This window comes from Phyllobates terribilis, unplaced genomic scaffold (assembly GCF_046119375.1).
Source record: "Phyllobates terribilis strain yellow unplaced genomic scaffold, ASM4611937v1 Scaffold_2__4_contigs__length_985480577, whole genome shotgun sequence".
In the NCBI taxonomy this organism is placed as follows: domain Eukaryota; kingdom Metazoa; phylum Chordata; class Amphibia; order Anura; family Dendrobatidae; genus Phyllobates; species Phyllobates terribilis.
Genome location: NW_027362762.1, coordinates 421193151 through 421217041, shown reverse-complemented (window position 1 = coordinate 421217041; position 23891 = coordinate 421193151). Strand labels below are relative to the sequence as shown.

The 23891-nt window shown below is 45.4% G+C and overlaps 1 protein-coding gene across 1 annotated transcript in view; it reads left to right on the top strand.

The window, feature by feature from the left end:
* The window catches only part of LOC141213014 (uncharacterized), a 903379-nt gene that overhangs the window by 283403 nt on the left and 596085 nt on the right, over positions 1 to 23891 (top strand). Inside the window, 3 exon segments of the mRNA XM_073665145.1 lie at positions 497 to 640; positions 15891 to 16036; positions 19404 to 19608. Coding sequence (XP_073521246.1) covers positions 497 to 640; positions 15891 to 16036; positions 19404 to 19608 — 495 coding nt within the window.

Below are 23891 nucleotides of genomic sequence, written 5' to 3'. Positions count from 1 at the left end.
TTTTAGCAAAAAAATAAATAAAATCCATCCCCCTTTTGTGCTTTTTAAATGTTTTTAATGATCCTTTATTCACTTTGATTATTTAATAAAACCATCCTCCTCTTTTTTTGTACACATTGTCACAAGCCATCACAAGTGAGAAGTATGAGGTCTTTACATTTTTTCAGTATCTGTAGATAAGAATCTTTCAGTGTACTAATACTAAAGATCTTGTATAACACAAAATTCACAAGAACTGGACAATCTGTTTGAGATGATTAGTGTTACTTTTACATAGGCCAAGGCCCCACTATCAGTATTTGTTCAGTATTCAGTCAGTATTTTATCTCAGGAGTGGGAACCAAATCCAGGTGAGGAACAAACAGAGAAAAGGTATAATAGAAACAAGTCACCAATTCTGCATTTATCACCCACTCCTGGTTTTGGCTTCCACTCTGACCAAATACTGATAGTGGGGCTGTGGCCATAATATAATACTTTTATTTTGTTTTACTAGGCTTGCAGTCTCTGCTAGAGATGTTGAACTATAAACTTGAACGCTGTCAACGAGCTGTCCGTCTTCACTTAGACCAGAAGCGACAGCTTTTCCCAAGACTCTTTTTCTTATCCTTGGAAGATACACTCAACATTGTGTGTTATGGTACGTATTCATGTCATATAATATAAAGTCTTTTCATTTATTTATTGCTATTTATTATTTTATGTGGTATCAGCATGTTTGTATCAACATGAATGTATCACATCCACATGCTGGTATAAAATTTTTGAAAAATCTAGTTTACCTATTCTTATTTTTTGAAGTACGGGTAAGGTCAGGTTCCCATGAGCTTATTTCATGGTCTGTATACTGACCCCAATGCCTGGACTGGCTGCGGGGCTCCCGACCTGAACTTACATCCTCTTATATACACATATAAGGTTTTAAGTTTAGGTTGGGACTCCCGCCTCTAGACCGGGCATAGCGGTCCATATACGGACTTGAAAATATGCTCGCGTGAACGTGGCCTATGGCTATCTTCACACTGCAGTTTTGCCCTACATCTAGTGCACATTTCATGAAGGCCTCCATTTAAAAAAACGTGAATCTGGAATCAGGGATGAACGTGAATGAAAAAAAGAGATAATCAGTGACCTACCCACAATATGTCTGAAGCATGTAGTAAACAGCAAATTCACTATCTGTCATATTGTTTCATGTGCCACATTTAGCTATGTGAAAGTAGTATTATTCATGGTGCCATTTTATTCTTCAGCTAGACTACCAGACTTCAGATAGTATAATAGAGTTTCTACACTGTGGGCCCAAATCAAACATTTTCTGGCAGAATTCTAGCATAAAAAGCTTTGAAAAGTTGCCAAATTTTGGCGCAATGCAAGGCTCCTCTAAAATTGTGCAACTTATGGCCTTCTCATGCCATTTTCGTCCAGCTCCAACAAAGTAGGCAGAACTGGGGCGCAAAGGAGGATTAGCAGCCCCCTATTGTCAAAATCATGATGATCTGCTGTGTTCCTTAGGTCACAAATCTTACTCCTGTCCCCAACTGGACTAAGATTTGTGGCGAGGTGCACACAGAGGGGCATGCCACTTGTTAGATGCACCTGATTCATTAAAAGTGTGCGTCCCCTACTGTATCAGTACTGAATCACCTGACTCAAGCACAACTCTTCAAGACTAGCGTGAACCTCTGGGAGGCGGAACCTCTGAGCAACTATACAAGGGGGCGGTCCTTGTAAGGAAGCGGGTGGCTCCCAGGGAAGACGGGCAGGTAGTCACGGCAAGTGACAGGGACAGTCTCTGGGTAGAAGGGCAGGTAGTCACGGCAAGTGACAGGGACAGTCTCTGGGTAGAAGGGCAAGTAGTCACGGCAAGTGACAGGGACAGTCTCTGAGTAGAAGGACGGGTACTCACGGCAAGTGACAGGGACAGTCTCTGGGTAGAAGGACAGCAGGCAGGTGGCTGGTGAGCGCTCCCAAGTGAGCGGGCGAGAGTCTTTGGACAGGCAGGTGGTCACGGCAAGTGACGGCAAAGCCTCCAGGTAGGCTAGCAGGCAGGTAGCAGGTGAGCGCTCCCAGGTGAGCGGGCAAGAGTCTCTGGACGGGCAGGTGGTCATGGCAAGTGACGGCAGAGCCTCCAGGTAGGCTAGCAGACAGGTAGCAGGTGAGCGCTCCCAGGTGAGCAGGCAAGAGTCTCTGGACAGGCAGGTGGTCACGGCAAGTGACGGCAGAGCCTCCAGGTAGGCTAGGCAGACAGGTAGCAGGTGAGCGCTCCCAGGTGAGCAGGCAAGAGTCTCTGGACAGGCAGGTGGTCACGGCAAGTGACGGCGGAGCCTCCAGGTAGGCTAGCAGGCAGGTAGCAGATGAGCGCTCCCAGGTGAGCGGGCAGGATGGTCCATAGACAGACTGACAGGTGTCGGAAGGCAGACCGTCGGACCGCAGGCTTGCAAGCAGGTAAACGGATATCAGGCAGGTATCAAGCAGGAATCTGGCAGGTGACTGGCAGGTAACAGGCAGGAATCTGGCAGGTGACTGGCAGGTAACTGGCAACGGGACCTGAGGGCTGAAGCAGAGTGAAGGCTTTGCAACAACATTGCTCGGGCACCTCCATTTTGGAGGAGGTGCCTTATATATGGTGAGGTCCTCCAGCCATTGGCCGGGGACTCCTTAGGACGGCGCGCGCGGCCCCTTTAAGAGAGGGGGAGCGCGCGCGCGCCCTAAGCACAGTGGCCGGGAAGCAGTGCGCGCTGCCAGCAGAGCGGGAGGAGGACGCCGGGCACGGAGTGGAGAGGTGAGGGGAACAGCGTCCCTGCCTAGCAGGAGGCAGGGACGCCGACGCTACAGTACCCCCCCCTTTAGGTCCCCCCTTTTTTAGGCCAGACAGAAATTTATCAAGGATGAGAGGGGCATGGATGTTCTCCCGGGGCTCCCACGTTCTCTCCTCAGGACCAAACCCCTTCCAATCTACCAGAAAAAAAGGTTTTTCCTCTTACCCTTTTGGTGGCCAGAATGTTCTCTACCTCAAACTCGTTTTCAGCGGAAACCGGAGCAGGAGGCGTACCTGTAGACTTGGAAAAAGAGTTAAGTACCACGGGTTTGAGGAGAGATACATGGAGGAGTTAGGGATCCGCAAGTTGGCCGGGAGTTTCAATTTATAGGCCACTGGGTTGATTTGTTTGATAACTTCTAGTGGGCCGATGAACCGAGGCCCTAACTTGTAGGAAGGAATCTTGAGCCAGACATACTTAGACGAGAGCCAGACTTTATCTCCAGGACGGAATTGTGGAGGATCCAGGCGTTTTTTGTCAGCGTGTTTTTTCATCCGCTCGGACGACTGAAGGAGTGCGGATCGGGTACTCTCCCAAATGGAGGAAAATTTGCTAACGAGAGATTCCGCAGCCAGATTGTCCACCGAGGTGGAGACGGGAAATGGGATCCGAGGATGCTGACCGAAGACTACAAAAAACGGGGATCTGGAGGAAGATTCGCTCTCGTGATTATTGTAAGAGAATTCGGCCCATGGCAGGAGATCCACCCAGTCTGAATGGTGGGCATTAACGAAGTGCAGGAGGTAACTGGTCAGGATCTGATTGACCGCTCCACTTGACCATTGGACTGTGGGTGGTATGCGGAGGAGAAGTCCAGGGTGACGTCTAGCAGCTTACATGTGGCTCTCCAGAAGCGTGAGGTGAACTGAACCCCACAATCCGACACGATGTGGAGGGGCAGGCCATGGAGACGGAAGATGTGGCGGATAAAGTCTTTAGCCAACTCGGGTGCAGACGGGAGGCCTGGCAGGGGAATGAAATGAGCCATTCTGGAAAAGCGGTCAGCGACCACCCAAATGACCGTACAACCGGCAGAGACAGGGAGATCTGTTATGAAGTCCATAGCTATATGCTGCCAGGGGGCAGCAGGTACTGGAAGAGGAAGGAGGCGACCGGCTGGCAGGTGTCTCGGAACCTTGTTGCGGGCGCAGGACACACAGGCAGAGACAAAGTCTATTACGTCCTTGTGCAGGGTAGGCCACCAGTAGTGCCGGGAGATAAGCTGGAGGGTCTTTTTCTGACCGGCATGGCCAGCAAGCTTAGACGAGTGACCCCAGTGTAGGATCTTCTCCCGATCAGGTACCGTTACGAACGTCTTACCGGGAGGGAGACGATTTAGACTCACGGGGGCCACCTGCATTACTCTGGCGGGATCGATGATGTGTTTAGGTTCCTCCTCAAGATCAGACACCAGGAAGGATCGGGACAAGGCGTCAGCTTTGATGTTTTTGTCAGCCGGGCGAAAATGAAGAACAAAATCAAAGCGAGCAAAAAACAAGGACCACCGGGCTTGGCGCGGGTTAAGTCTCTGGGCACTCTGGAGGTAAGCCAAGTTCTTGTGGTCCGTGTAAATTATTACCGGGTGAAGAGCCCCCTCGAGCAGGTAACGCCACTCCTCCAATGCCAGCTTAATGGCCAATAATTCTCGGTCTCCTATCGAATAGTTGCGCTTGGAAGAGGAGAAGAGTTTGGAGAAGAAGCCGCAAGTTACCATTCTCCCGGAAGACGATTTTTGGGTAAGTACCGCTTCGGCTCCAGAGGAGGAGGCGTCAACTTCCAGGAAGAATTGCTTGTTGCCGTCCGGGCGATGCAGCACCGGGGCGGAAGAGAAAGCCTGTTTTAAGGAAAGAAAGGCTTCCTCAGCTTCGGGCGGCCATTCTCTGGGATTAGTGCCCTTACGGGTGAGCGCAGAGATTGGGGAAGTCCGGGAAGAGAAGTGCGGTGTGAAGAGGCGGTAGTAGTTGGCAAAGCCCAGGAACCACTGAATAGCCTTCAACCCCTCTGGTCGAGGCTACTTCTCGATGGCAGACAGTTTCTCAGGATCCATTCGTAGGCCGGTCTGAGAAATTATGTAGCCCAAAAACGGAAGCGAGGTCTGCTCAAAGAGGCACTTCTCATATTTAGCGTAGAGGTGGTTCTGCCTGAGCCTGAGCAGAACCTGACGAACATCCCTCCGGTGTGTGGGGAGATCCGGAGAGAAGACCAAGATGTCGTCCAGGTACACCACTACGCAGGAGTAGAGAAGGTCCCGGAAGATGTCATTAACCAACTCTTGAAAGACGGCGGGAGCGTTACAGAGACCGAAGGGCATTACCAGGTATTCATAGTGGCCGTCCCGGGTGTTGAATGCCGTCTTCCATTCATCCCCCTGACGGATACGGACCAGGTTATACGCCCCACGGAGGTCCAGCTTGGTGGAGATTCTAGCCCCCCTCAGACGGTCAAATAATTCCGGAATGAGCGGAAGGGGGTATTTATTCTTCACCGTGATCTGGTTAAGGCCTCTATAGTCTATACAGGGATGGAGTGAGCCATCCTTCTTTTTGACGAAGAAGAAGCCTGCTCCCGCCGGGGAAGTAGATTTCCGGATGAATCCCCGGGCCAGATTCTCCTCAATATATTCTGACATGGATCAGGTCTCTGCAGCGGACAAAGGGTAAATGCGCCCACGGGGAGGAGTAGCGCCGGGCATCAGGTCGATTGGGCAGTCGTATGGTCTATGAGGGGGTAATGTCTCTGCCTCCTTTTTATTAAAGACGTCCGCATACGACCAATAAGGAGCCGGAAGACCAGGTAGATTGGCTGGAGTAGGAGAAGGACGGACAGGATGGACGGGAACTAAACAAGTCTTATGACAGTCCTGTCCCCAGCGAAGGACTTCTCCGGTCTGCCAATCAAGCACGGGTGCATGTTTCTGAAGCCAAGGTAGGCCTAGCAATAGGGCGTGAGAGAGTCCAGGCAGAACATGAAAGAAGATGCTCTCAGAGTGCAGCATTCCCACCTGCAGGGTTATGGATTCGGTGATGAGTTGGATGGGATGTGGTAAGAGACCCCCATCCACGGCAGCGACAGATAAGGGTACAGCTAGAGGTTTGGTGGGAATGCGGTATCTCTCTACCAAAGACTGAGAAATGAGATTTCCGGCAGCTCCAGAGTCAATTTGGGCTAGTTCAAAATAACGGTTCTCCCCGCAGATGATAGAGACCGACAGCAACAGAGATGGAGAGGGTTTACTCTTGTCTAGGACGACCTCTCTGAGCAATCCTAGACACAGGCGTTTCCCGACCTCTCCGGGCAGGAACGGATCCGGTGCTCCTTACTGCCACAGTAGAAGCAGCTCCCGTCGGCACGGCATAACTCTTGACGGGTTTTGACCATCTTGGTCTGGTCGACCTGCATAGGCTCGGGTGAGTGCGCCTGGGGAGTAGCGGGAGACATGACAGGTTTCTGAAAGGTAGGGGCTAGACGTGGAAACCTCCTCTCACGGGTGACCTCTTTGGCGCGTTCCTGGAACCGGATGTCAATTGTCAATCCGGGTGGCAAGAGTTATTAAGTCGTCGAGAGTGGTAGGTATGTCCCGACCGACGAGTTCATCTTTAATACGGCCGGACAGACCCTCCCAAAAGACAGACACCAGGGCGTCGCTATCCCAGGCCAGCTCCGAAGCAAGGGTACGGAACCGTATGGCATATTGGCCCACGGTGAGATTTCCTTGATGGAGGCGTAGCAGAGATGATGCGGATGAGGTCTTCCGTCCGGGTTCGTCAAAGACTTTCCGGAAAGCCGTGAGAAAGGCTGGCAGGTTGGACACCAGGGGGTCTCCTCTCTCCCATAGAGGATTTAGCCAAGCCAGTGCCTCCCCCGTGAGATGAAACATGATGAAGGCTACTTTGGCCCGGTCGGAGATAAACTGGTGGGACAGGAGTTCAAAGTGCAGGGTGCACTGGTTTATGAAGCCCCGAACTTGAGCGGGGTCGCCTCCGAAGCGAGGAGGTGCAGAAAGCCGGGGTCCGGGGCAGGATGCCATGGTACTGGTGGGCAGCGCCGCTGCCGGGCTGCGAGTCAAGACACTAGCGGTGGTTGCTGGTGGAGCAGTCAGAGTGTCCAGGCGAGAGTTGACATTCCGCAGATGACTCAGGATGGACTCCTGTTGGGACCTCTGACGGGACAGTTCATGACATAGGTCCGAGAGCGAGGGAACTTGGGTGCCACCGGGTTCCATGGCCCGAGCAAACTGTAACGGGTCTGGGAGGCGGAACCTCTGAGCAACTATACAAGGGGGCAGTCCTTGTAAGGAAGCGGGTGGCTCCCAGGGAAGATGGGCAGGTAGTCACGGCAAGTGACAGGGACAGTCTCTGGGTAGAAGGGCAGGTAGTCACGGCAAGTGACAGGGACAGTCTCTGGGTAGAAGGGCAGGTAGTCACGGCAAGTGACAGGGACAGTCTCTGAGTAGAAGGACGGGTACTCACGGCAAGTGACAGGGACAGTCTCTGGGTAGAAGGACAGCAGGCAGGTGGCTGGTGAGCGCTCCCAGGTGAGCGGGCGAGAGTCTTTGGACAGGCAGGTGGTCACGGCAAGTGACGGCAAAGCCTCCAGGTAGGCTAGCAGGCAGGTAGCAGGTGAGCGCTCCCAGGTGAGCGGGCAAGAGTCTCTGGACGGGCAGGTGGTCACGGCAAGTGACGGCAGAGCCTCCAGGTAGGCTAGCAGACAGGTAGCAGGTGAGCGCTCCCAGGTGAGCAGGCAAGAGTCTCTGGACAGGCAGGTGGTCACGGCAAGTGACGGCAGAGCCTCCAGGTAGGCTAGGCAGACAGGTAGCAGGTGAGCGCTCCCAGGTGAGCAGGCAAGAGTCTCTGGACAGGCAGGTGGTCACGGCAAGTGACGGCGGAGCCTCCAGGTAGGCTAGCAGGCAGGTAGCAGATGAGCGCTCCCAGGTGAGCGGGCAGGCTGGTCCATAGACAGACTGACAGGTGTCGGAAGGCAGACCGTCGGACCGCAGGCTTGCAAGCAGGTAAACGGATATCAGGCAGGTATCAAGCAGGAATCTGGCAGGTGACTGGCAGGTAACAGGCAGGAATCTGGCAGGTGACTGGCAGGTAACTGGCAACGGGACCTGAGGGCTGAAGCAGAGTGAAGGCTTTGCAACAACATTGCTCGGGCACCTCCATTTTGGAGGAGGTGCCTTATATATGGTGAGGTCCTCCGGCCATTGGCCGGGGAGTCCTTAGGACGGCGCGCGCGGCCCCTTTAAGAGCCCTAAGCACTGTGGCCGGGAAGCAGCGCGTGCTGCCAGCAGAGCGGGAGGAGGACGCCGAGCACGGAGTGGAGAGGTGAGGGGAACAGCGTCCCTGCCTAGCAGGAGGCAGGGACGCCGACGCTACAACCAATATGTTATAAATTAATATGATTCTGGCAAATATCAATTTTGAAGTTAGTAATTGCTAGTTGCCTAATGCTATTGCTGTTTATACTGCATGGAATGATAATTCTTCTTACAATGAGAGAAACCTTTTTATCTCAAGCCTCCAGGTACTTCTAAATTTTAACTGACAATAAAGCCAATCTGTCTGTGATCCAATATCAGTGGTTTATTGTTCCGAGCAGCATGATCTTCATCAAACTGCACATATTTTATTCCTTCTGTGAGCTTTCCCAGCATTTAAGTCTCTCTCGTTTTCAAGCCTGAACATAAATAAAGCATCAGAGGCATCTCAGGTCACTCCGGAGTTACATATGTTAATTTGTAATTCAGGATGTTCCCTCCTCAGTATTTGCAGCAAATTCCCGCTAGCTTTTTCTGTTGGATCCCAACATCAAACCCTACATATGCACAAACAACAGCTGATGGTGTCAGCAGGGCAGCAGAATGCTTCAGCTTGTTCACAGTGGTGATCCGTCAGTCGCAATACTTTATCTTTCAATCTAATGTGATTATCAACAATAGGATTCTGTCAATTACTATTCCATCTTTCTAATGTTATTATGAACGATGGGGCATCATCCGCTATATTATTGTTGGAATAGCACTATAATAAGCATACGTTATTCATTTTCTATCTGCATGAAGCTCAATATTTATTTTTTCAATTTAAACTGAATTATTACAATATGGCAATTTTAGGTAATCATATGGCTTTGCAATTACCATTGCTACTCCTAATATTTTCTATTAGTTCATACTACAGTGCCTACAAGTAGTATTCAACCCCCTGCAGATTTAGCTGGTTTGATAAGATGCAAATAAGTTAGAGCCTTCAAACTGCAAACGAGAGTAGGTTTTATGGACAGAAGCATAAATCTTACAAACCAAAAAGTTATGTTGCTCAGTTGAATTTTATTAAATTTTAATCATAAAAGTGTGGGTCAATTATTATACAACCCCTATGTTTAATATTTTGTGGAATAACCCTTGTTTGCAATTACAGCTAATAATCGTCTTTTATAAGACCTGATCAGGCCAGCACAGGTCTGTGGAGTTATCTTGGCCCACTCCTCCATGCAGATCTTCTCCAAGTTATCTAGGTTCTTTGGGTGTCTCATGTGGACTTTATTCTTGAGCTCCTTCCACAAGTTTTCAATTGGGTTAAGGCCAGGAGACTGACTAGGCCACTCCAACACCTTGACTTTTTCCCTCTTGAACCAGGCCTTGGTTTTCTTGGCTGTGTGCTTTGGGTCGTTGTCTTGTTGGAAGATGAAATTACGACCCATCTTAAGATCCTTGATGGAGGAGCGGAGGTTCTTGGCCAAAATCTCCAGGTAGGCCGTGCTATCCATCTTCCCATGGATGCGGACCAGATGGCCAGGCCCCTTGGCTGAGAAACAGCCCCACAGCATGATGCTGCCACCACCATGCTTGACTGTAGGGATGGTATTCTTGGGGTCGTATGCAGTGCCATCCAGTCTCCAAACGTCACGTGTGTGGTTGGCACCAAAGATCTCGATCTTGGTCTCATCAGACCATAGAACCTTGAACCTGTCTGTCTCAGAGTCCTCCAAGTGATCATGAGCAAACTGTAGACGAGCCTTGACATGACGCTTTGATAGTAAAGGTACCTTACGGGCTCGTCTGGAACGGAGACCATTGCGGTGGAGTACGTTACTTATGGTATTGACTGAAACCAATGTCCCCACTGCCATGAGATCTTCCCGGAGCTCCTTCCTTGTTGTCCTTGGGTTAGCCTTGACTCTTCGGACAAGCCTGGCCTCGGCACGGGAGGACACTTTCAAAGGCTGTCCAGGCCGTGGAAGGCTAACAGTAGTTCCATAAGCCTTCCACTTACGGATGATGCTCCCAACAGTGGAGACAGGTAGGCCCAACTCCTTGGAAAGGGTTTTGTACCCCTTGCCAGCCTTGTGACCCTCCACGATCTTGTCTCTGATGGCCTTGGAATGCTCCTTTGTCTTTCCCATGTTGACCATGTCTGAGTGCTGTTCACAAGTTTGGGGAGGGTCTTAAATAGTCAGAAAAGGCTGGCAAAAGAGATCTTTAATCCACACATGTGAAGCTCATTATTCTTGGTGCCTGAACTACTTCTTAATACTTTAGGGGGACCAAACAGAATTCTTGTGGTTTGAGGGGTTGAATAATAAATGACACTCTGAATTAACTTTTAACGTTTTTTTAAAAAAAAATAAAAAATTTGCTGCAGTGCATTTCCCACTTCCAGGCTGATCTACAGTACAAATGTCACAATGCCAACTTAATTCCGCATGTGTCAACCAGCTAAATCTGCAGGGGGTTGAATACTACTTGTAGGCACTGTATATAAATTTAGGAAGTTGTTTCACAACCTCTATTTCCAAATGACCTTAAAGGGGTTGTCCACTTTTGTGGACATTATTTTCTTACTTAAATATATACAATTGGGGCTAAAAATAATTTTTGCAATAGGGCAATAGGGTTTCTTTAAAAATGTTGCACAGTTTGCCTCCTATAGCCTCTTTATTAGGCCACATTCACATGATCAGTATTTGTTCAGTATTTCACAACCTCTATTTCCAAATGACCTTAAAGGGGTTGTCCACTTTTGTGGACATTATTTTCTTACTTAAATATATACAATTGGGGCTAAAAATAATTTTTGCAATAGGGCAATAGGGTTTCTTTAAAAATGTTGCACAGTTTGCCTCCTATAGCCTCTTTATTAGGCCACATTCACATGATCAGTATTTGTTCAGTATTTTACATCAGTATTAGTCACAAAAACCAGGAGAGGAACAATCAGAGGAAAAGTATAATAGAAACTCGTCACCACTTCTGTATTTATCACCCACTCCTGGTTTTGGCTTACAAATACTGATGTAAAATACTGACCAAATACTGAACATGTGAATGTGGCCTTACACTGCCTATTTCTGGCTACAGAATGAGTTAACAGGGTCGGCCACATTATCTTTATTATAACATATGTATTGGGGACATGATGTTTTTGTACTTACTATTATATAGGTATGACAGGTTCTCCGCCTGCTTTTCTTAGTGCAGTTTTCCTCACAGACTGCACAGCTCTCCAGTCCATACAATGGCTGCTAGTGGCAGAACATGTGACCAGACCTGTCAATCAGCTTTTTCCAATTGGAAACTTCATGAGAAAACAGTTTTTTTTATTGCAGGAGATTGATGGACAGGTCTGGTCATGTGTGCCATCACCAGCAGACATTTTATGTTTTGCAGAAATGATTTTTAGCCTCAATTGCATTAATTTAAGTAAGCAAATTTAAGTAATATTTAAACAACCCCTTTAAATATTAGAGTACTCATTTATAGCTTTCACCTGCTTTGTCTATACCATGCTTCACATTACTGTCAAATGTATTTCTCCATCCAAAAAATCTTTACAGTGGTTTGCAACTTTTGTTTGGCTTCTCCCAACTGTTCAGTATGGGATATATAGTGGGTACGGAAAGTATTCAGACCCGTTTAAATTTTTCACTCTTTGTTTCATTGCAGCCATTTGGTAAATTCTAAAAAGTTGACAGAAAAAAAACAGAAATGTAGAAATTTTTGCAAATTTATTAAAAAAGAAAAACTGAAATATTCAGACCCTTTGTTCAGTATTGAGTAGAAGCACCCTTTTGGGCTAGTACAGCCATGAGTCTTCTGGGGAATGATGCAACAAGCTTTTCACACCTGGATTTGGGGATCCTCTGCCATTCTTCCTTGCAGATCCTCTCCAGTTCCGTCAGGTTGGATGGTGAACGTTGGTGGACAGCCATTTTCAGGTCTCTCCAGAGATGCTCAATTGGGTTTAGGTCAGGGCTCTGGCTGGGCCAGACAAGAATGGTCAGAGTTGTTGTGAAGCCACTCCTTATTTTAGCTGTGTGCTTAGGGTCATTGTCTTGATGGAAGGTGAACCTTCGGCCAAGTCTGAGGTCCAGAACACTCTGGAAGAGGTTTTCATCCAGGATATCTCTATACTTGGCCGCATTCATGTTTCCTTGAATTGCAACAAGTCGTCTTGTCCCTGCAGCTGAAAAACACCCCCATAGCATGATGCTGCCACCACCATGTTTCACTGTTGGGATTGTATTGGGCAGGTGATGAGCAGTGCCTGGTTTTCTCCACACATTCTGCTTAGAATTATCACCAAAAAGTTCTATCTTTGTCTCATCAGACCACAGAATTTTATTTCTCATAGTCTGGGAGTCCTTCATGTGTTTTTGAGCAAAATCTATGTCGGCTTTCATATGTCTTGCACTGAGGAGAGGCTTCCGTCGGGCCACTCTGCCATAAAGGCCCGACTGGTGGAGGGCTGCAGTGATAGTTGACTTTGTGGAACTTTCTCCCATTTCCCTACTGCATCTCTGGAGTTCGGCCATGGTGATCTTGGGGTTCTTCTTTACCTATCTCACCAAGGCTCTTCTCCCACCATTGCTCAGTTCGGCTGGATGACCAGGTCTAGGAAGACTTCTAGTGGTCCCAAATTTCTTCCATTTAAGAATTATGGAGGCCACTGTGCTCCTAGGAACCTTGAGTAATGCAGAAATTCTTTTGTAACCTTGCCCAGATCTGTGCCTTGCCACAATTTTGTCTCTGAGCTCCTTGGGCAGTTCCTTTGAGCTCATAATTCTCATTTGGTCTCATATGCACTGTGAGCTGTGAGGTCTTATATAGACAGGTGTGTGACTTTCCAAATCAAGTCCTATCAGTTTAATTGAACACAGCTGGACTCCAATGAAGGAGTAGAATCATCTCAAGGAGGATCACAAGGAAATGTACAGCATGTGACTTAAATATGAGTATCTGAGCAAAGGGTCTGAATACTTATGACCATGTGATATTTCAGTTTTTCTTTTTTAATAAATTTAAAAAAAAAATCTACATTTCTGGGTTTTTTCAGTCAAGATGGGGTGCAGAGTGTACTTTAATGAGAAAAAAAATGAACTTTTTAGAATTTACCAAATTGCTGCAATTAAACAAAGAGTGAAAAATTTAAAGGGGTCTGAATACTTTCCGTAACCACTGTATCTTCTGAAGACTAAATGTTCATTCCCAGGCTGGGGAGGGGTGCAAGAGTTTACCTAAGTTTTTTACATATTTACATCATCAATGAAAAAAATAGTTGGGACATATGCCCAGATGATAGCCTGTCATGAAACTTTTAGCTAATATTACTTTGTCTTTCAGTCACCTCACTATGCAAGCAAAAGGCATTTTGTCACATGATCTGTGACATCTTGAAACAGAATAGCAATGGTGCAGTTTGCTCCATGTAGCAATTTTGTGACAACACTCATGTAGAATAAAAAAACTACAGGAGTTCTTTCCCTTACTGACTGTAAATGGATCTCTAAGAAGCCAGGAGTTTTATTAGTGAGAAATAATCAAAACATTTACTTTTACTTGGTTAAGTTAAAAGAATGTAATTCTTAGTGACTAGAAAATCTTTTTGAGAATTGGCAGACGGTTATGACGTTTCCTGTCAAATGTAGTTGTTTTTTTAGATATCGAATATAAGAATAATAATATTTATGATATAGCAGGCAACACTATTCTGCCTGACAGGGCTAAGAAAGCCTGTTGGAACAGAACCATGATGTAGTCTAATAATTATTATTATTAATCACTTAAATATAGATATACCATATAGACCAAAGTATTGGGATGCCTTAAGGAGATTTTATTCCATTCCATTCTAAACCTATAGACATTAATATGGAGTTGGTCCCCTCACCCTTTGCATTTAAACAGTTAAAACAAGTGCCACTGTGAGAGTTTTTGTCCATACATCCAGAAGAGCATTTGTGAGGTTGGACACTTGTCACGCACTTCCCAGCATGTGACATGGGGTGCGCCTGCAATGGTTAATTTATATCCTCTCAATCAATCTTGCACTCAACCTCTGTTACAAGCTGCAAAGTGAGCACCCCGACACAGTCAACACACCCCGGCTACACAACACGCTGCCATCACTCATGGGGTGATGAGTTCCCGAAATATATGCTTCCGTCCAATAATCACAAAGTCACACAATTTCTGAAAGGCTATGGATTATTTAGAGCATACAAGGACCAAACTTTTTAAAGTTTTAAGCTTTAATATAAAAATTAGAGGGCTTACAAGACAAGATATATAAAAAAATAAAGATATACACAGTTATAAATTAAAAAGGGAGAAATAACAGAAATACCTAAACGTTTCCATCTATAGTTATGCTTCTGTTTCCTTGAGGGAAAGAGAAATGGATTATGGATCACATTAAGCTCAGGCCGAACACCCCCTTTTGTGAACAATTTTACAGTGTGTAACCCATATTTTATATTCCTAGTCCTAAGCTCAAGTTTCCAGGACACCTAAAGTATAATAATAAAATTGCTGATCTGTGACTGGACCGTGGGCTAATTTAGAGGCTAGCACCTTGTGTTTTATATACCTTGTGTCTCCAACCGCTCCCTTCATATTGTAAATAGGAAATATTCAGCCTGGCTACAATGACCATTTGCCCACACTTTGACTTTGAAGCTTGGCTCACTGGCCCGAGATTACACGAATGGCACTCTCAGTATTCTTCCAGAAAACCCCTTATAGTTCTGAGTTCCTGTAATAAGCGTAAATGGAGGTTATGTCCTTTGTGTAGTATCAGTCCTGTGAATGGCAGACCTAAACTAATATTACTTTACTGATGTTATACATTTCCCTTACACACTAGTTTTGGACCAGAGTGCCTGGTTCGCAATCTCTGTTCTAGTTCATTCCAAAAGTGTTCGATGGGGTTGAGGTCAGGGCTCTGTGTGGATCAGTCAAGTTCTTCCACACCAAACTTACTCAATCCTGCGATTATGGACCTTGTTTTGCTCCCCAACTGTTCCCACAAAGCATTCAATTGTCCAAAATGTTTTACTGAAGCATATGCTGAAGAATAAAGCCAACCCGTGAAAACTCTCTTCCACCAAACTTTACAATTGGCCCAATACAGTTAGTCAGGTATGCTATGTTCTCCAGGCATTTGCCAAACTTATAGTCATTAGAATGCCAACTGTAGAAGTGTGAATTGTGGCTCCCACAACAAAAAGCATATTATTGCTGCTGCAGAGTCCAACGACATTGTGCTTTACACCATTCTATGCAACGCGTCGCATTGTGCTTGGTGATGTAAGGCCTGTATGCAGCTGCTCGGCTATGGAAATTCAGGTCACGAATCTCAGGGTTTGTTCTGATGTTAATGCCAGAGGAAGTACGGGACTATGCAGTTAGCAGAGTGTTGTCTGCAATTTCATGGCTGCACTGCTGTGGTTCCTAAATGCCACTCACAGTTGATCGTGGAACAATTAGGAGAGAAGAACTTTTAAAAACTGACTTGTTACATCCATGGTATGCTATTACAGTATCACGCTTGAATTCAGTGATATTCTTAGAACGACCCATTCTTTCACAAATATTTCTACAGGCAGATTACATGGCAGGATGCATGATTTATACACATGTGGCATTTTGGCATAATGAAAAACTGAATTCAATGATTAAGACGTGACGTGTATCCCAATATTTTTCTCCATGTAGTGTATACAAAAAAACTACTAAGCTGTACACATATATTTCTGGTGTGAATAATTTGTCACTGTTTATAACAGGCTATGACCTGGATGTTATAAGTGGCTATATTGTGAAGATATTTAAGCATGTACAAGGTCTTATATATCAAACGGACTCTCAGGAAGATGGCCAACAGATTTTGGGTGTAAGAAGTTTTTTAGGAGAGGAGCTACATCTTACTAAGGTGAGCAGCACATATAATAGGCTATGTATATTAGTTGTGTAATAGAGGATATCTGTAATTCAACAAAAATCAAACGTAGTTTATTGTTTCTGTGATATATAATGTGTATATTCCTGTCTTATATTAATGAGATGAAGTGAGAACAGCCTATATTTTCTGTAACTGAAGTATCATTGACCCTTGGTATTATTATTATTTTTTTTTTTGTTTTATCTCAATGAATTTTTTTTATAGTAATATATTTTCCTATTTGTTTTTATTTAGTTTGGTTTTGACTGATTGTACTATAAGTCACCTCCACTCACACCTTGTTGCCTTCACAATTTGTAATAAAATCTTGTCTTGGCAGCAGCGATGTTGTAATGACTTTTGCCATTAATGCACCATAAATGATCATTGTTACACATTGATATTATGTTGCAGGATTGCCTTGAACAGCTGATATGAGGTTCATAGTATATCTTTAAAAGGAAGGTTTCAAAAATTTAAAACATTTAAAGTATTAATGTTTTATTTAAAAAAAAATAAAGAAAGAAATAACATTGTTTTGTAATAGTATATAATGTGGAAAATAAGTAAAATAATTTTGATATTTTCCAATTTTAAACACTAGGGGGAGCAGCTGCTTAAATTTGCCATGAAAGCCTACTGTACTGCTAGTTCACATTACGACTGCAGTAACAGTGGGCTGGATCTGCTCACATGTGTGTGACATGACTCCTCTCCTCCCCTTCTGGGCATTTGCAAAAGAATAAGGCAGGATGAGGTTTAGGATCACAGTGAGGAGCCATTTTGTTTTGCTGGTGACGGCAAAGTGATACTGAAAAGTGGAAAGTGTCACCGAGGATGGCTGGCAGCACCGATTCAGTTAGTTGTTGCTGCTAGCCGTATCATATGCTGGGGTTAGATATGCAGAATGCATCATGTGCTGCAATTAGACACATGGACTGTATCACACACTGGGATTAAATACAGGGCTCAGCGAAGTTTATCACACAGGATGGGATTGGATATGTGTGACACCGCTCCGTCCACTTCTATGGGAGCAGTGGTGTAATGTGTAATATGCACTGGGATTGGATATGCCGAGTGTATCACGTACTGGGATTAGATACGCTTCTCTGTGGGTGGTACAACACATGATGGGATTAGATATGAGGCTCTGAGCTGTATCACAGATAATGAAGAGGGAAGATTGGCGTGCACACAGTTTGTACTTTGAGGTGCTGGTGGACGGGATGCAGAGCCCCAGCTACATATATAGAGTAATTCACTGCACACTCTTATTTCAAAGATACAAAAATTTTTGCATCTTTGAAATAAGAGTATGTGGTGAATTACTCTATATACAGTACAGACCAAAAGTTTGGACACACCTTCTCATTTAAAGATTTTTCTGTATTTTCATGACTATGAAAATTGTACATTCACACTGAAGGCATCAAAACTATGAATTAACACATGTGGAATTATATACTTAACAAAAAAGTGTGAAGCAACTGAAAATATGTCTTATATTCTAGGCTCTTCAAAGTAGCCACCTTTTGCTTTGATGACTGCTTTGCACACTCTTGGCATTCTCTTGATGAGCTTCAAGAGGTAGTCACCGGAAATGGTTTTCACTTCACAGGTGTGCCCTGTCAGGTTTAATAAGTGGGATTTCTTGCCTTATAAATGGTGTTGGGACCATCAGTTGTGTTGTGCAGAAGTCTGGTGGATACACAGCTGATAGTCCTACTGAATAGACTGTTAGAATTTGTATTATGGTAAGAAAAAAGCAGCTAAGTAAAGAAAAACGAGTGGCCATCATTACTTTAAGAAATGAAGATCAGTCAGTGTGAAAAATTGGGTAAACTTTGAAAGTGTCCCCAAGTGCAGTTGCAAAAACCATCAAGCGCTACAAAGATATTGGCTCACATGAGGACCGCCCCAGGAAAGGAAGACCTCTGCTTCTGACCTCTGCTTCTGAGGATAAGTTTATCGGAGTCACCAGCCTCAGAAATCGCAGGTTAACAGCAGCTCAGATTAGAGACCAGGTCAATGCCACACAGAGGTCTAGCAGCAGACACATCTCTACAACAACTGTTAAGAGGAGACTTTGTGCAGCAGGCCTTCATGGTAAAATAGCTGCTAGGAAACCATTGCTAAGGACAGGCAACAAGCAGAAGAGACTTCTTTGGGCTAAAGAACACAAGGAATGGACATTAGAACAGTGGAAATCTGTGTTTTGGTCTGATGAGTCCAAATTTGAGATCTTTGGTTCCAACCACCGTGTCTTTGTGCGACGCAGAAAAGGTGAACGGATGGACTCTACATGCCTGGTTCTCACCGTGAAGCATGGAGGAGGAGGTGTGATGGTGTGGGGGTGCTTTACTGGTGACACTGTTGGTGATTTAATCAAAATTGAAGGCATACTGAACCAGCATGGCTACCACAGCATCTTGCAGCGGCATGCTATTCCTTCCGTTTAGTTGGACCATCATTTATTTTTCAACAGGACAATGACCCCAAACACACCTCCAGGCTGTGTAAGGGCTATTTAACCAAGAAGGAGAGTGATGGGGTGCTACGCCAGATGAACTGGCCTCCACAGTCACCAGACCTGAACCCAATCGAGATGATTTGGGGTGAGCTGGACCGCAGAGTGAAGGCAAAAGGGCCAACAAGTGCTAAGCATCTCTGGGAACTCCTTCAAGATTGTTGGAAGACTATTTCCGGTGACTACCTCTTGAAGCTCATCAAGAGAATACCAAGAGTGTGCAAAGCAGTCATCAAAGCCAAAGGTGGCTACTTTGAAGAACCTAGAATATAAGACATATTTTCAGTTGTTTCACACTTTTTTGTTAAGTATATAATTCCACATGTGTTAATTCATAGTTTTGATGCCTTCAGTGTGAATGTACAATTTTCATAGTCATGAAAATACAGAAAAATCTTTAAATGAGAAGGTGTGTCTAAACTTTTGGTCTGTACTGTATGTATCACAGATGATGGGCATTAGATACACAGTTCTGAGTTGTATAACAGATGATGGGATTAGATTCATCTCCATTCGGAAACCTTGAGGTCCTTGTACATTCCTGAGCCTTGTCCTTTCACACAATAACAATAACAAGAAAAGCACCATTTTCTAGTTCAGAGAGTTAAACAATTGTTGGGTGCCTATGGTATTCCTTTAAACTGTAGCTTAGCATTCTGAACTTTTGCTAGTTTTTCTGTGTGGTTTACATCTCTCAGACATTACTTATATAAAAGAACATTTTATTGATCAAAGGAGATGTCAGTATGATTACAAACTATGTGCCAGGATGCTTATAAAAACTCCCGACCATTGCATAGCGGGTAACCTGTTTTTGTGTTATTGCAGCCTCTTCAATGTAGCGGCCCTGTGGAGAATTGGCTTCCACAGCTTGTAAACAGCATAAAAGAATCTCTTCAATTTCACCTGTGGTCTGCAATGGAGAGTTCAAATGTAGTTATCACTAGAAGAAAAGAGATACATAGTGCTGGGGCCCGACGGGTGGTGATAAACAAAACTATCTCCAAAGAAGAAGCTGCAGCTGAAAAGAAACGTATGCCAAACTCACTACTTTAAATAATATTTACAGGTTTTAAGCAGTATTTTATATATCATAAAATGTCAGTTATACAGAATAGGTAGTAAAATAAATAAATAAATAAGTAGAGAGTTTCAGGTCACTGTCAAACTGCAGAGGAATGTGTACTTACTCAACCCTGTGTTTACTTCTGTCTTTGTATGTTCTTCTTTCTATAGATTAAAATAGATGATCCAGCCCTCAGAATGTGGCCAGTGAGATCCATCTAAGTTGTAAAATTTTTGTGCAATGTGAAGTTGCACAATCAGTTTGCGAGTTTTGCATTTTCTCGCCAGATCTTTTGGACACATCTTCAAAAATGGGAAGAGTTGAGAAGGATCCGGGATGGGGCATGGCTACGCCTGCCTTTCAAAAGTGGCCATATTTCTAATGCCAGAAATGTTACTCCAGTCTCTAGCGAAAGTAACATTTCTGGTGAGGAGCACACCACTGATAATATGTGCTGAATAGTGTTGAGCGATACCTTCCGATATCGAGAAATATCGGATCGGATTGGATCGGACCGATACCCAAAAATTATCAGATATCGCCGATTCCGATACCGGAAACCAATGCAAGTCAATGGGACACAAATATCGGAATGAATATAAACCCTTTCTTTCCTTGTAGGTTGATTCTACATGAAGGAAAACAACTAAGAATAATGTAGAATGTATTGGGGGAGGTGGGGGAGACAATAAAGGCATAGAGGTTTAGCCCAATCAAATGGAATAGCAGGAATTAATATTTTTTTTAAGACGTTCTGAGTTACGAAAATATTGACTATGTTAAGTTTTTTATATTTTGTCAGATATTTATGTTTCACTACTTCCATGCTCTTCACCTTCTTTTTTACTTCTCCCACACTTTCTCCTTCATCATCCTCAGCATCAGCATCTTTTTCATCAACTTCTTCACCTTCTTCTTCTTCTTCTTTTTCACCTTCTTCGTATTATTCTTTTTTTTTACATTCTTCATATTCTTCTTATTCAACTATTATTCTTCTTCATATTCTACTTCTTCATCTTCTTCATCTTCTTCATCTTCTTCATATTCTTCTTCTTCATCATATTCTTATTTGTGACAGGCATTCCTGTAGTTGTTATCTATAAAAGTTTGAATATTACACCTTTCGTTCTGCCTGTCACAAAAGATTTACAACAGGATTTGTCCGCGTTCAGTTTGGCCTGCAGCAGCAGGTCTTTTCCAGGGGCACCACGAGGAGGAACGGACTCACTCCCATACACTGCTTAGTCGTCTTCTGCTTATAATTTAGATAATATCTTTTGCTCTGAATTTTAGTCTTATGCTTAATGTTCTTCCGCTTTTTGTTCTTCAGCTTCTTGGTTTTCTGTCTCTTGTTCTTCTGTATCTTGGTGGTTGTCTTCTTGTTCTTTGTCCTCTTTGTCATCTTCTTCAGGGTCATCTTCTTGGTCTTCTTCGGGGTGGTCTTCAGGGTCGTCGTCTTCAGGGTCGTCGTATTCGGGGTCCTTGTCTTCTTCGGGGTGGTCTTCAGGGTCCTCGTCTTCAGGGTCATCGTCTTTGGGGTCCTCGTCTTATTTGGGGTGGTCTTCAGGGTCGTCGTCTTCAGGGTCATTGTCTTCGGGGTCCTCGTCTTCTTCGGGGTGGTCTTCAGGGTCCTCGTCTTCAGGGTCGTCTTCAGGGTCCTCGTCTTCTTCGGGGTGGTCTTCAGGGTCCTCGTCTTCAGGGTCGTTGTCTTCGGGGTCCTCGTCTTCTTCGGGGTGGTCTTCAGGGTCCTCTTCTTCAGAGTCGTCGTCTTCGGGGTTCTCGTCTTCTTCGGGGTGGTCTTCAGGGTCTTTGGCTTCAGGGTCGTCGTCAGGGAGATCCAGAGTGATTACCAAGAACCATTTCAAAAAGCTTGAACTTGGAAATGTAGCAGAAGGTACAAGAAGGCTGAGGAACTGCCGAGAACCAGCTGACGGTACTGGAACCCGGATGGGTAGCAGAAGGTACAAGAGCCAATGGAACTACCGAGGACCAGCTGACGGTACTGGAACCCGGTTACTAAGCAGGAGGTACCTGTGCCAGAAAGCACTACCAAGGACCAGCAGACGTGGGTGGAACTTGGATACCGAGAAGGAGGCACCTAAGCCAAAGGCACTGCCGAGAACCAGCTGACGGTACTGGAACTCAGATGGGTAGCAGAAGGTACCCATGAAAAAAAAAGTTGCAAGGCCATGAGCCGGCCGCAGTTACTGAAACCCTGTCCTACAGGTGGTGCTTGTCCTATTGGCACTATGGAACCAGCCTTCATTGCCAAATCCCGCAGCACACATAGGAGTCACCTAAACTGCTGGCTCCTAAGACACTGCCGGGAAACAGCTGACAGTACTGGAACCCGGATGGGTAGCAGAAGGTACAAGAGCCAATGGAACTACCAAGGATCAGCTGACGTTACTGAACCCCAGTAACACTGGACCAAGTGTTAACTGTGCAGACAGCACTTCTGAGCAGCAACTGGCGGTGTTGGAGCTCAGGGTAAATACTGAAAAAAGAGTGGAGCCAGAGGTGTAATTGGAGCAAGTTTTAAATCTGTAGTACAGTGGATGTGGACAGAGCAGGAGAATTTGCCGGACACACAGCTGGGGATCAGCTGACGTTACTGAACCCCAATAACACTGGACCAAGTGTTAACTGTGCAGACAGCACTGCTGAGCAGCAACTAGCGGTCTTAGAGCCCAGGGTAAATACTGAAAACAGAGGAGCCAGAGGTCTAATTGGAGCAACTTTAAAATCTGTAGTAGTGAGAATGTGGACAGAGCTGGAGAATTTGCCGGACACACAGCAGGGGATCAGCTGACGTTACTGAATCCCAATAACACGGCAGCAAGCGTTGACTGTGCAGACGGCACTTCAGAGCAGCAACTAGCGGTGTTGGAGCCCAAGGTAAATACTGAAAACGGAGGAGCCAGAGGTCTAATTGGAGAAACTTTAAAATCTGTAGTAGTGAGAATGTGGACAGAGCAGGAGAAATTGCCGGACACACAGCAGGGGAACAGCTGACGTTACTGAACCCCAATAACACTGGACCAAGTGTTAACTGTGCAGACAGCACTTCTGAGCAGCAACTGGGGGTGTTGGAGCTCAGGGTAAATACTGAAAACAGAGGAGCCAGAGGTGTAATAGGAGCAAGTTTTAAATCTGTTGTACAGCGGATGTGGACAGAGCAGAAGAATTTGCCATACACACAGCAGGGATCAGCTGACGTTACTGAACCCCAATAACACGGCAGCAAGTGTTGACTGTGCAGATGGCACTTCTGAGCAGCAACTAGCGGTGTTGGAGCCCAGGGTAAATACTGAAAATAGAGGAGCCAAAGGTCTAATTGGAGCAACTTTAAAATCTGTAGTAGCGAGAATGTGGACAGAGCAGGAGAAATTGCCGTACACAGAACAGGGGAACAGCTGACGTTACTGAACCCCAATAGCACTGTAGCAAGCGTTGACTGTGCAGACGGCACTTCTGAGCAGCAACTAGCAGTGTTGGAGTCCAAGGTAAATACTGAAAACAGAGGAGCCAGAGGTCTAATTGGAGCAACTTTAAAATCTGTATTAGTGAGATTGTGGACAAAGCAGGAGAAATTGCCGTACACACAGCAGGGGAACAGCTGACGTTACTGAACCCCAATAGCACTGTAGCTGTTATGATCTGCTACAAGCACTAAGGAAAGACAGGAGATCTGTCCCTGCAATAGAACTAAACTGGATCCCTGCGATGTAACGGGGAACCTGATCCTGCGATCAGACCCGCTAAAGTCCTCAGTTAGTCTGTACGAAGACCTATAGATGCAAGGGAGGGATCCCTACAAGAACTAGGGACTGGGATAAAGTTGGACACCTCCTAGCAGAAATTGTAGCAGTAAAAGACAAACACACAACATAGAACGTAGAGGTCTGAAGACCTAGCAAAACTAACAGAGAAAGGTAACAGAGCACGAAGCTAGCTCAAGAGTAGTAATTACAATGAAGTCCAGCAAGGCCAGGAGGGCGGAGCCGGATTAAATAGGCAAAAAAGGTCATGTGGCCAGCAAACTAGAAAAAAACCAACAGGAGAGTTCTAACAGTACCCCCTCTTCTAAGAGGATCCTCCGGATCCCCTAGGCCCGGGCTTATCAGGAAACCTCCTGTGAAACGCTCTGACAAGTCTGGGAGCAGAAACATCGTCCGCACTCACCCATGAGTTATCCTCGGGTCCGAAACCCTTCCAAGCGACGAGATACTGCAAACTCCTTCTATACC